Genomic DNA, 14,266 nt, shown 5'->3' on the forward strand with positions numbered 1-14,266 from the left:
TAAGGAGTGCCTCAGGCCTCAGTGGTGCAGTCAGTTCAGCATCCAACTCTTGGTTTCGGCTCAGGTTGTGATCTCAGGGCCATGAGAGTGAGTCTTGTGGTTCAGCAAGGAGTCCGCTTAGGACTCTCTCCCTCTCCCTCTCCCCACTGCCATGCATGTGTATACTCTTTCTCTCTCTCTCTCTGAAATCAATCAATCAATCTTAGAAAGATTCCCATAAAGAAGTTAAAAAATATTAAAAGGGTTTTAAAGACTTAGAACATTCTTTCAAGTGGACTCTTCATGTATGCACATGTAAGTGTATGTAATTAGATGGAGAAATATTTATTAAGGATGTTATATATATTTTGTATACAGGGTACTGTCAAGTGGCCCAAGGAAGATCCATAAACTGCTTTTTAGAAATTTATAATCAAACACAAAAATCCCTATAAACAATATATATAATAGGATGGTCAATCAACTGTATGAAACAAAAATATATTGATACAAAGTAGAGATTATTATAGTCAGATTATAGTCAGATTTCATGTGGAGAATACTGCAGGCAAGACTGCCACAGAGGTGAGAGAGGTGAAAACTGTTCTGGAGAGCGAAGCTCTCAAGAATCCACGGAAAGTTGGGAAAAGATCCATGGCAGGGGAAGGAGTCAAATGCTTCCCACATGAGGGGAGGTGAAGGCATGCTGCCTACTGACCATGTAAGTCCATCACCGTCAGGAGTCATCTGAGTTCACGGGAGACAGCCAGTTAATGATGTCATAAGGCAAGTCTGGACCATCAGATGAGTTTAAGAGCCGAACCTTTCCACATTTGTGTGGATGAGCTCACAGACACAGCACATTTATAGGGACAAGGGTCACAGGGAAAAAACCCTTCACCTGTGGAACACCCTACTTTACAAAGGAATGAAGGAAAACTATCAAAGTGACTTGGAGAGTGACTAGCAGGATTAAAGTCTGAGAATACAATGTAATTATAAGTTCTACAGATTATATTAAAGCAAATCACTGAAATGGAAAAAAAATTAATAGAAAACTGTCACATTTTGTCTTTGGATAAACTAAACATCATCTAGTGTGAATGGACAGAGAGGTAAATATAGATCTGATTATAAATGTATGCATTTAAACACTTCCCTAACACTGTGTTCTTGAATTTCTATTTCGTTTAGAAGTTTTCAGTTAAAAACAAATTTTTATAATTACATTTAGAATTAAGAGTTAGCAAAGCACTTCAGCCGAATGCTCTCTAGAACAAGCGTTTCTAAATCTATTACGTCCTTCAAAACAAAAGTTATTACCAGTATCTGCTGTGTTCAGAGAGCCAAGATGTTGATAGCTAACTTTAAATAAATATGCCATAAGAAATTTAATAATTAAGTTAATCTCAAAGTATTTTACAAAGCATTCACATTATCATTTCTTTAAGGGGCAAGATCCCTTACAGTACAATGTGCAGACATGTTCAAATATGAATCTCTAGTATAAAGCATGGTCTCTTCATTGTTGTTAGTTTCCAGAGGGCAGGCATTATCAGATTTACTCACATCCTACTTTTCTACCTCTTCACTTCCCTCTCTCTTGCTACTAATAGTAATACAGTTAACTCTTGAACAACACAGGTTTGTACTGTGCAGGTCCACTTATACATGGAGTTTTTTTGGATACATACAGTATTGTAAATATATTTTCTCTTCCTTATATTTTTTTAATGTTTTCTTTTCTAGAAACTTTATTATAAAAATGCAGTATATAATACACATAACCAACAAAATATGTGTTAATCGACTGTTATTGGTATGGTTTCTGGTCAACAGTGGGCTATTAGTAGGATTTTCGACTGTGTGCCTCTAACGCCTATGTTATTCAAGGGTCAACTGTACACACTCTTGTGCACAAAGAAAAGTTTTGTAAAATGTAGTAAATACTATTCCAGTTTTCATTCCATAGTTACCAGAGCCAGTTCCAAACATCTTTGATATTGGACCTCAAATGCTTTTTTAGACAGGCCAATCCTAAGAAAAGAGGAGAATACTCTTGCATACACGCACGGAAAAGAGCTTTTATAAAAGCCCTTTCCCCAGCTCTGGAAACAATAGATATTCATAGTTACTAGGGGCTTCTGTGTTACGTACAGATAAGAGCTTTCAAACCAGCAAAACAAGAGCAGAGTCACTACTTTCTAATTAACCTAATTGTGGTGCAGCCTGATTATCAGAAGTGGTTATCTAGGGGCCATAGCTGAGCAACCTACCAGCTGGCATCAGCAGAGGCAACAATGTTCTCTTTGCTTTCTCCCGCATAGGGACTGACATCAGGAGGGGGGGGGGGGGGCAAGCATTTTAAATAAGAGTGAGTGAGTATGAGTGAGTGAGTGTGTGAGTGTGTATGTATGATCAAGCAGGTTTGCACACGCATAAATTTCAAACAAACTTAAAAATCTCACCATTACCAGAAACATTAGCAAATTATGAAACAAAAAGGTGATTTATGAAATTATGAAATGGTGAAATCTCACCATTACCAGAAACATTAACAAATTATGAAACAAACAGACTTGTAAATTTGACATTTTATCAAACAAATATGTTTTCTTTCCTATTTTTCCTCCCATTCACATCTCATGTGCAAAGTATTACAAGTAGAGAAATTAGAATCACACTGATAAATTGGAAATAAATTATAAGCATATAACCTAAGATTCTGTCTAAATTCTATGGACATTATTTATTATAATTATTTAATTAGAATTACTTAATAAATTAAGGAAGATTCTGTACTAGAGTAAGAGGTTTTACTAGGTCAAAGTAATGAATGAGGCTGAATCCCTGCTAATAAAAACAAAGAATGCTGTCCTTAGTTTAGTTGTAATCCTGCCTGTAAGCAAGAAAATGGGCTGAATGACCTTTTCAGTCTGAAGATTTATGATGGGATTTCATATAATTCTAAAACTAAAGGCAAAATAAGAAGAAAAATGCTTGTGGTCCTAAGAAACATTCAGAAGGGTCATCAATCAGAATGGGGCTGGGGGGTTTCTAACCACTGGTCAAAAACAGCAGCCTGAGTGATACACAGCTGGGGGGATTGACACACTGGGAGTGGGAGGGAGAAGGGGGATGAAAACAAGTATTGTATCTATGCATACATTTATACAAACATATAAATTTATAAACACACACACACACACAGCTCAAAAGTGAGAAAGAAAATCTGGGGCCCATGGCAGTAGAGGAGCTTAAAGCTGTGGATCACCCAAGGGAAACCATAAGAGATAGGATGGTAAAGGGTTACAGTATGAACCTGGAAGCCAGACTACAGGGTTTGCATCCAGCTCCTCCACTTACTTTCCAATTGGGATGATGATGATAATTGCCTGACATAGTTAACATGATATTAAAATAAGTTAACACATATGAAGAAAGTGCCTAGAACGGTGCCTGCCACATAGCAAGCAAGCACTCAGTAAATGTTAGTTGGTTTTACTATCATTATTGTTAACCAGGCTAGGACACCAGATGTTGGCGATTTAAAGCCCCCCAAGGTGCAAAAGTCAAGACTGTGAGACAATTGGGAACCACAAAATCCTGGTCAAGTCAGAAAATCTTCTGCCACCAACCGGAGGAGTTGATAGGGAGGGGGCCACCTGCCTCAAGCCAAAGGTGAAAAGAGAGTCTTGAGAAATCAAAGCCCCTGGCCCTGTACCTGGCTTGGATGTGGCACCTGAATGTTGGCACTATCCAACCTGGGTGACAGTAACATAAAAAGAGTTCATTTAATAAAGCCCAATGGGCCCTGGTAGAGGCTTCCATGAATTCATCCCAGAGAGATACTGGACAATCCAGGGTGAAAAAATCATACTGAGTACTGAGTACAAATCCACACTTAGACATGTCCTGGCTAAAGCTACCAGAGACAGAAATCCGATTACTTACAAAGGATGTGGACTCATCAGGAATAATTGATGCCCGAGGACAATGGAATCATGTCTTCAGCATGTGGAGGGGAAATAACTGTCAACTTAGAATTCTGTACTATCATTCAAGAGCTAGAAACAATTGGAGGCACAAAAAAACAGAGTGCATCACCCACAGGCCCAGAATGCAAGGGATATTGACTCAGACAGGAAAGAGCTCCAAAAAAAGAGAGACATAAGAAACGGTGTTTGCTAGGAAAGGAAAAAACAAAACAAAATAAAACAAAACAAAAAACAACAAAACAACAGAAACAGATGGGAGCTTCCTCAACCTTCCACAACCAACCTAAAAAGTCACCTTTACCCATGGGGTGGAGGGATACATCTTCCCTGAGATTAGAGAGGAAAAGCTGTCTTTCTCCTTGTATTCTGAGGATGCCTTATTTTCTCGGGAATCTGACTCTGTCAACAGCTTCCTCCTTCTATGTTACTCCTTTAAAACTAACTTCTAATTGTTTAACAATTTATTAAAGGCAAGTATTTTGAAATTATTTATAATGAAAATCAGCAGGTCCTGCCACCCTTGTCGGCCAGTCCTGTTTCCTGGCAATGACTATCTTCAGATCTTTGAACTGTCTTGTCATATTTATCTTCCTATTTTTAAGTAATATGCAGTGCCAGGGGGCCTTTGGAAAATCCATCACGTGCTGGCCAAGGCTGCTGGCCATTTGCCATGTGACAATCCTTCCTTAATCTAGGAAAAAGAGAGTTAATAGCTGTCCCAGTGACACAGTGTTCTTGTTTTAGAACACGGAACACCAAGACTTCACCCATTCCATTCCCAAGAGATAATTTAAGTTATAAGGCAAGATATTTTGCAAAATTTTTATCTTACTCTTAAGAATTTACTCATGCTTGCTACTTCATTCCATCTCTAGTCAAGAACAAAATAGGTCATCATTGAGTGCAACCCCATGGTAAGATGATTAACGTTCAAAAACTCAGACCAGTCACTTCGCCCCAGGGAAGCAGATACTTCCACCACATGTGTGGACTTGGGTATGAATAATCTAGGATGTGGAAGAGCCTATTCCTTCTAAGAGCTTGGTAAAGGTGCGAGTTATAGGTGTGGGGCGTTGGAGCCTGTCATGGTTTGGACTTTGGGAACAAAAAAGATATTTCACCAGCAGAAGGCTGAGAAACCAGTAGAGGTAATATTTGATTACTTAATATTACCTTTACATAAAATTTTTTAAAGCTTCATTGAAAACCCTTTTGACTAATAATCTGTCTCTTAAGAGCTCTAAATCTTTCACTCATTGCCTTATTTTTAAAAACTGAAAAAAAAAAAAAAAAAAAGTACCCATAGCCAAAAAAAATCTAAAACAAAAACCAACCAACCAACTTAGGGCCTGAAAAGGAGAAAGAGGCCTCCCCTGATTTGTGGCCAAAAATGTTACTGGAACACATTCTTACATTACTTTTTTCTTGCTTTATCAATTTAGAATGTAACTTCTGATAATGGCAGATAAGAACTGAGTTTATTTCCCAACATCCTAGCTATATCTCAGTTTTTGTTAAATCAGTAGTTGGTTCTATGTTTCTCTGCTGAGCTGTTAAGTATACTCTGATTTTTCTTTCTTGAACATTTTGCTTTTCTGGAGTTGATGGGTCTTCATTTCATCATCTGCTTCATATTTTATTACCTATTGCTTATTATTCTCAAAGACTCTATATGTAAAACCTTGTGTCTACACAAACATTAGATATCTGCTATTCCCACCCCACTACATTTTTTCTTCTTGAAACCATTCTGTTCTACAGCCATCCATCCTCTTTTCTCACCAGATTCCCCAGGCCTGTTGCAGAGTTGGCAATCTGGAACCTCTCCATTACTCCAGTAGGTTCTCATGATGGTGAAAGGCCAATTTTTTGAGAAGCCAACTGTCTGAAAATATCATTATTCTACTGTCACAACTTATAGTGCTGGATACAGACTTCTAAATTAGAATTTTTTTTCCTCCTAAGTTCTTTTTAAGGCACTCTTTCATTCTCTTACAGCTTTAAGTGCTGCTTTTTAAGAAGTCCAATGACCTTTCCAGTCCTTTGCATATGACCTTTCTTTTCTTCTTTGTTCCAGTACCTTATCTCTATCCCCGGCATTCCTACACTTCATGATGACATGCCTGTCTATGAGACATGAGACTATTTTTGTTCCTTGCACTGGGTCCATGGCAAGCCCTTTCGATTTGGAGATTCAGGTCCTTCAGTTCTGGGAAATTAATCTGTGTAGTTTGAGAGCTTCCCCTTGTCTACAGTCTCTCTCCTGTCTTCTGGAACTCCCAAGAATCAGATGTTGTACATCCTAGACTGAGTCTCTAATTTTCTTATTTTATCCCCCTACTTTCCAGTTCATTGTATGTGTGTACACCTTGTAGAAGATTTTCTTGACTTTATCTTCTAACTCTCGTGGATTTTTTTTTTTTTTGCTATCATAATTTTAATTTCTGAGAAATTTTTGTTCTGATTCTTTATTTTTAAAAAGTGGTATCATGTTCTTATCTCAAAGATGCAGCTACTTTCTCTTAAGATTTTTATAAGAACTTATAATTTTTTAAAGTATTCTTTTAACAAAAATTATTCACAAGAGATAGAGAGAGAGAGGCAGACACATAGGCAGAGGGAGAAGCAGGCTCCCTATGGGGAGCCTGATGTGGAACTTGATCCCCGGACCCTAGGATCATGCCCTGAGCGAAGGCAGATGCTCAACCACAGAGCCACTCAGATGCTCCTAATTTCAAAGTATTCTTTTACCCTGTGCATTGACTGTTATTTCTTATTTCTTTTAGTCTTTTGATTTTGGATTCTGTCCATTATGTTGGAGAACTTCTTCATATGTCTAGTAATTTTTGGCCATCGGTTTATATTTTGAAGTAGCTACTAAAATGCTGATTAAAAGTTCTAAATTATTTAAGTACCCAGGGCTTGTTGACTGATGGCCTCCATTCTAGGACAATCAAGTGGCCAGGCAGGTTTTTTTATAGAGACCCCCCCACCCAAGTATCTTCAGTATCTGAAGTTCTTCCCTCCAGAGACATATAATCTCCAAACAAGTTCCTGCAGATTCCTGCTTGGCAGAGGAGACGGAGTAGAGAGATGGCTATACTAGGTCACTTGGACTCTTAAAACAGGGTCAAAAAAAGCACTGGGCAGGTCCTAGAGTCTACGGTGCAGACACTGTCTTACACTGGTGCCTTTTCTCTGCCTGGGGTCCCCAGGGGGAGTGAGTCACCAGGTTGAATTTCTCCCCAAGCTACAGATTCCTATTGGAGTGGGATAGCTGCAGAGGGTCAAGGAGACAACCTTAATTCTAACTGCTCAGACTCCTGAATTAATCCCTTGTTTCCACCTCCCCCTGGCCTTCTGCAAAGCCTAGGGATCCCATATCCAGATGCTTTCTGAGGCTATGCAGGGCATGACATCTTATTTCTCACTAGTGGCTCTTTCTGCAGGCTATTTGTCTCTTTCTTGGCTTATAGTTAACTCTGCTCTGCTAAGTCAGTCCCTCCTCCATCTACCATCTCTCACAAACTCTGGTCTCCTATTTTCACACAGGTTTTATAAGTATTAAATTATTTTACTGTAATTTCAGTAGGGTTTCTTTGGGGTGAGAGGAAAGACAGATTAAAATGCACATGTTCAAGCCTATTTATGTTTGCAGTTAATGTTCTTACTTTACAATACAATAAAAAACACTTTATTGCAGTAACAATAGTTTTCTATCTTCTTATTAGTGTATCTGACAAATGGTCACCATTTTTTTGTGTACAAAAACAATCAAATGCAGAGTCAGAATACCACAGCATCAATATACCATCTTAGAGCTTAGAGGAGAGCAACTGTCTAAATGTCTCAATACGTTTACATAGGTAAAACACAAGGTTTTGAAGTGCTATGGGAGTGACAATGTTCTATTCTGGTAGTTTTGTTGTAATTTTGCTCACATACTAAAATAGGTCTTTTAAAGACAGAAACATTTTGGAACAAGAGGTAATTAACTCTGTCGAGAGAATAACCCACTAGGCTCCTTAAATCGTGAGTGTAGTGGGCTCTGAAGAGAAAAAACAAATCCCAGCTCAAGCAAAACTGGATATCTAAACTTTGTCATTTAATTAATATAAGCCAAGCTTTCAATGCTCAAATGTCCCAAACACCTTCACTGTTTTACTGCCATGCTTATCACTGGGCAAGCACCTTCTTTGGTGTATAGCAAGAAGTCTTTCAAAGTATGTTGACATTTTAGTTTTGAGTTGTCTCTAATGTATGACCACTTTTAGCCACAACAGAAAAAGCCTATTTATGGAAAACATGCCTATCTAGAGATATTAGATATATATATAATATAATATACATATGTATATATGTATTATATTATATTATAATATAATACAGATCTATTTCCAAATGTGAACTATAATAAATACTTTGCTGGATACTATATTCCCAGCTGGAAAAATCTAAAAAGAACTCAGAGGTTATGTGTAGTCTCTTGATAATGAACTACCATGTGGAAAAAAGATGTTTTTAGCTCAGAAAGAAAAAAAGGAGAGGGATCGTGATAAATTGCTTTCCATTTCACTTGTCTGAATAGATATTACTCTACTTCTCCTATATCTGCATCTCTGCCCCAAAAAAGAACTCATATACGTGCAACTGAAAAATTGTCTCTTCCCAAACAAAAATGATTTCTCCATAGATAGAAACTCTAAGCCAGAGGGAGGGAGGGGCAGACATCCCTTTATCTGTCTTTCCCCCAGAAAGACTCAAGAGCAAACCAAAGGTGATCCTGGATAGGGTTTGCAGGTATGGGAGTCCTCCACAACAAAAAGCACAAATAAGAAATAAAGTTCCAAGATAGAGACCCTACTGCAATATAACCAAAGCCCTGGGTATAGCAGACACATTGGAGGCATGGCCCCAAACCTGCCTACTCTGGACAGCGACTCTGAGGAAAGTACACCACTGCCTCAGTCAAGTCAACCAGCTTTCATTTGTATTTCAATGTTAGAAAGTATAGAAATCACCCATGACAGTCCCTCCTCCTCCCTCCCCTTCACCACCATCTATACACGTTCCCTCCAAGGATGGCAGGAAATCCCACACCCAGTTGATGCTATATGTTCTGGACAGACTACGATTTATTTATTACCTCAAATATTCACATTGTTCCATCCTTTTCTTCAAAATTCAGCCAACTATATGAAATTATGGGATAATCTTGCTGATGAGTACACTAGACCGAGTCATTCCTTGGGTTTAAGTGAAAATGAGCAGATAAATGAGTGGTTAACTCAATGTATATTGTGGTTGACTTGTTCTCTCCATTATCAACCACTTAATTTCCAATAATCATAATCATTATTGACCTTACACTATAATATCATGCATCATACGGTGTCTCCTGTGACTAGACTCCTCCTCCTCCTTTATTTTCCTGCCTAACTCCTATCTGGCTTCTCAGATAGCTCAGAGACCACCTCTTCCAACAAGCTTTCCAATCATACTCGTACCTCAATTTATCACAAGAATCCTTCTCTTACAGAATTAGGTGTTCTTCCTCTGGGTTCCAAAACCATGCCTACACAGGCATACCTTCACAGGCATAATTACACAGTACTCTACTTGTTTATAAGTAGACACTAGTACAAAACACTTCTCCCTACCTAGCCTTTAAACCCCTCAAAGAAAAGGATTGTCAATCACCTTCAAGTTCCACTTCATAGCACAGTGTCTGGTATTTTGTGGACATTTTAAAATGTGCATGCAATGAGTGAATACATGTATGAATAAAGGGATGATGTTTAGACTTAGAAACAGAATTATAGAGATGGGTCTTTAGAAAACATGTAGTTCTTCTTTCACCCAAAATTCCCTAAATAAGTACTTCCTAAGAGTCATGCCAGATGTGAAAACAAGGAAATCACTACCTATGTCCAATAAAACAGAAACATTTTCTAATGAAAATATGATTAAATAAAAAACCTTACCGGGAGAGTTCCAGGCAGAGATGCATCAAAAAAAGATACCAAAGAATTTGGAGGTGCTGCAAATTGGACTTGAGATCCAGAGAAGAGTTTAGAGTTGGAAGAGATCTGGGCATGAATTTCCAAACCGACCACAGCTGCCCATGCGTGTTCACTAAAGAGAAAGAATGGTTAAGAAATAGTTAGATCCACCATTATGCATGAATTTCTATGATCCTAAACCACACATGTTAATTTGCTATTTGTATTAAGATTTTCAATTCTTTTAAAAAAAATATGTCACATTTATCGATGACTGAACCAAAAGTAATTCAACATGAACATCTACAAGGCCAGCAAAATAAAATTCATTTACAACATGGCACAGGGAGAGTTCACTGTACAACGGGGAAGGTTATGAAGGACAATTTGGCATCTTGAAACAATTTAGAAATGGCTATCAAGTGATGTCTGCTTGGCTGACTTCAGTGAAAAGCAGCATTTTCTAGATTAACTGTCCTTTAGCAATTAATAACTCAGTAAATGAAAGCTGACCTTGCAAACATTTTTAGAAGTAACATAAATATCATACTTCTACTACTAGAAAAATAGTGGTGTGTAGTTGTATATCCTATTTAAAAAGGAAGGGAAATTCTTTGTCATGTTTTGAACTCATTTTATACCAAAGGCTTCCAAGTAAAATGACCAGAGTGACACAGATGTAACAGATCATCACTAAATCATACTCTTCCTGGGATTTGGAGCAAATGAAAACATTAAACCATCAGATGTGGCTTTTTTTTTTTTTTTTTTTTTGGTCCCCCAAATCACTTTCAATTCCCTGGATATAGTTTCAGGTTCCTTTTTTATGCTTGATTGCTATCAAATCTAAAAAGCTGTTAAATGCTGTAAGAACCTTTCCTACTCTGTTGGGTCCATATATGAGCATTCCACACACAGGTCTCACTCTTAGGTTCTTCTAAGTGTGCTTATTCCTTCTGAAACTACATATCCTGGACAATGTCTGTTTACACACGCTCTCTCCATACTTTGTTCCTATTGTGCTCTTCTCCCTAGCAATTGTCTCTATCTTCTAGATTTTTGTTTACATGTACTGGGTCTTGTTTCAATCATTTCAACACATGAAATTCTATGTCTATAGTACTCTGTAAGAAGATTAATTCCTTCTTTTCAAAGTTTGGAAGCACTGCTGACAACTGAGAGGAATTCAATGAAGAACTCATCAGAAATTCTGCATTCGCTAAAACATTGCACTCAAAACTATTTTTGTAGTTTCGTTCCATGAGAGAAAAAAATACTTCCCACTTACAGTCAGACAATCTAATTTATGAAAGAATAGAAGCTGAATGCTTCTGGACATTTTCCCTCTGTTGCTTCAACAGAAAAGCAGAAATAATGCCAACTCAACTCTCTCAAAGGATTAAAGGATTCCTAAAAACGTGCCTTCTGTTTCAGTACTTAAAAATAAACTATTTAAGTCTTATAAAGTATAAACAGCTGTTTAGAGGACATCTCACAAAACAAGCAAAATTCTAATCAGGGGGAAGATCTCTTGTATTGACTGCATCCTCCTTAGAAACACGTTCAACATGAAATGCCTCCACAGACAGGTGGTGTTTTGACTAATAACATTAATTCGCCACTTGCTAGAGTTTGTAGGTAAAGGCTCCTTTTCTACTTTTAGATCACTGCTGTCCCATCGTCCTGCTATTAAATAAGTTACTGCTTTCTGGTGTCAGCGACCCACTGCTAGTCCTATTAGTAAGGTGACTAAATCCACTCTTTTGTGTGTGCAGTTTTACATTCAAGAAAAGATCTGCGATCTTACACTCGTATATTACCCCAAATACGCCTTCTTGGAGAGTGTTTTATGTGTGGAGGCGGGGCTGATAGAGAGCTAGTTTTGTGCTTTCATACATGTTTCAGGGCCGAAGGTGATAGCCCACCACCACCCCACTCCCCATACCTCCCCGCCCACCACCGACGTCTAGACTGACGCCGGGCTGTCCTGGCCAGCACCTCCCCAGCCCCGCGGGTCCACCCCACACTTAAGAGGGCAGTAATGGTGTGAAATCGTATACCCTTTCCCGGACTTCTGGGCCGTGATGAGGGGCTGCTGAGCCACGGAGCTCCGACCCCTTTTCCCGCTGGACCTGCACCCAATCGCAGCCCCTCTTCCATGGCGAGACCCGCCGTCAATGCAGGCTAAAGCCCCACGCCTTGCAAGACAGCACCCGCGAAGCATGGGCGCCGCCATTGCCGCACCAGGCTCCTGGTCAGGTGATAGAGGGTCCTGCCGCGAGGCTCTCTGGGAAGCGTAGTTCTAGACCGGACTAAAACTCCTTGGGCTCGCCCCGGAAGACTACAGTTCCCGGTGAGCACTGCGCCCCCAAGGCTGCCGGAACCCTGGCGTGGGGAGGCGTGGGGAGGCGGGGGGAGGCGGGGGGAGGGGGAAGGAGAAGTAGAGGAGAGGGCGGGAGGCTGCCTGGGTCGGGAGGTGCGACTCCTCCTAGCGGGGAGTTGGAGAGGGTTGTGGCGGGGCGCGCGAGCGCGAGCAGGTGGTGCCGGAGATGAAAGCTCAGGAACCGGGCCGGGCCGCCCAACTAAGTGAACTTGGCCCGTCAGCGGAGACCCGGACCCTCCGGCCGCGTTGCCGGCCGCGTTCACGCCACGAGCCCTCGCGCGCCTGCCGCAGGTCGGGCCGGAGCCTGGGCACCGCGGAGGAGCGAGCGAGCGAGGCGCGCGGCCGCCCGCGCCGCCGCGGAGCCGACCCCGGGCGAGTCCGCGGCACCGCGTCCCTTCGCGTCGTACGCGCTGCGGCGGGGCGGGGGCGCCTGGACCCCGGCGGGCCTCGAGCGTCCCTTCGGTTCATGCTGCCGGAGTTTCCTTCTCGCGCTTGGTCGGGCTGGGGAACGCCGTCCCGTGTAAGTGAGGAAGCCTCGGCCGCGCTCTGAGGCCCCGACCTTCCCCGGAGCCCTGGAGCACACGGTTTTGAGTAGCCTCCCGGCCGTCTCCTGCGATGTCGCCCTATCTTTCCTCCCCACGGTCTGCTCACGACTCTCCGCCGTGGGAGTCTTCTGCCTCCACAAGCTACTGAAGAGTCTGGGGGACTTGCCGCAATCAACCAAGTCTTACCGCAGCGCAGAGTCAGGCCCCCTGGAAGTATCTGGAATGAAGCAGGGCCGCGCGGAGAATGCGTTTGACAGAATGGGGCGGACGCCCTTCGGAGCAGGGGTTGTTTAGAGACACATTTAGGAAATAAGACCAGGGACTGGGTGATGGCTTGAACCTGATGCTGAGACTCTAGGTGGGGTCAAGGACCTCCCGAACTTCCGGCTACTGCAGCTGGGTGGCTGGTGGAGTGAGTCACTGACATAAAGAAACTAGAAAATATTTGGGGCGGGGGGGGGGGGACACATGAATTTGGTTGCCCTGGAGACACACAAGCGAAGTCACGGAGGCATCACTGATGCCTAACTTGAGTGTGGAGCAGGTGAAAGAGCTGCACACTCTGCGTATCTCACACTGGTAGATTTTCAGTTATTGCCCAATAACCTATTGATTGGACAGCTCTAACCTACGATCTGTTTCCATCAATATTCTTGCACAATGATGATATTTTATGCAGTTGAATCCCTCGAGGGAGGCAGTGTTAGTTACCGTCCTTAAAATGTCATTATTTACTCTTCCCATCTTCTCTGTTTTTTGTTGTTTTTTTTTTTTTCATCCGCTGTCATCGATCCACGTTGCTGCACCAGAAGTGTTTTCACATAACCAAACATGAAAATGAGAGAAATAAGTGACCGCAAAGTAGAGGTGGAGATTTGTTCCAAAATTCATTGCTGATCATGGACCTTTGTATCAGCGTCAGATCACTCTTCAGATTCTGTGTTAGTTAGTATCTTTCCTCTGAGTTTCCCTATTTCCCGCCTTTACTTTGGGTAGGTTTGGTTTCTGTTTCTCATTTAGCTCCCCAGGTTTTTCTGGCTCAGACTGGGAGTCAGGAAAGTTGCCTATGATCATAGCATGGTTCCATCTTTGATGGGACTGCAGAGGAAAGGGGAATCCTGTATCTCAGAAGTAAGCACTGGCATCTTTTAGCCAAAAGGAAAGGGAAATCTTTGTTACCTTGCCACTGGTAATCAGCAGAGTCAGGAGGCAGTTCGTTCCCATGAAGTGTTGGGGGTGTTCTGAAAACCATCATAAGAGAGCAACATACCTAATGAAAACCCTCATTTTATGGGCAAAATGCACATCTTTGTTTATGAAGCAGTATTATGCCGTGATAGCAGATCACTTCAAAGGCTG

General features: G+C 41.1%; 1 protein-coding gene and 1 long non-coding RNA gene across 3 annotated transcripts in view; one reads left to right on the top strand and one right to left on the bottom strand.

Annotated features, from left to right (window-relative positions):
* The window catches only part of GATB (glutamyl-tRNA amidotransferase subunit B), a 90,456-nt gene extending 78,194 nt beyond the window's left edge, over positions 1-12,262 (bottom strand). Inside the window, 2 exon segments of the mRNA XM_038559026.1 lie at positions 9,962-10,112; positions 12,040-12,262. Of these exon segments, the coding sequence (XP_038414954.1) occupies positions 9,962-10,112; positions 12,040-12,215 (327 nt within the window). The 5' untranslated portion in view covers positions 12,216-12,262.
* Positions 12,263-12,710: 448 nt separating this feature from the next.
* Positions 12,711-14,266, top strand: part of LOC119869343 — a 58,955-nt gene continuing 57,399 nt past the window's right edge. Inside the window, exon 1 of one of the 2 annotated variants that reach the window (XR_005370881.1) lies at positions 12,711-12,824. This is a non-coding gene — a long non-coding RNA (uncharacterized LOC119869343). The remainder of the gene's footprint in view (positions 12,825-14,266) is intronic. The other variant, XR_005370880.1, reaches the window with a different exon arrangement.

This window comes from Canis lupus, chromosome 15 (genome assembly GCF_011100685.1).
Source record: "Canis lupus familiaris isolate Mischka breed German Shepherd chromosome 15, alternate assembly UU_Cfam_GSD_1.0, whole genome shotgun sequence".
Classification (NCBI taxonomy): Eukaryota; Metazoa; Chordata; class Mammalia; order Carnivora; family Canidae; genus Canis; species Canis lupus.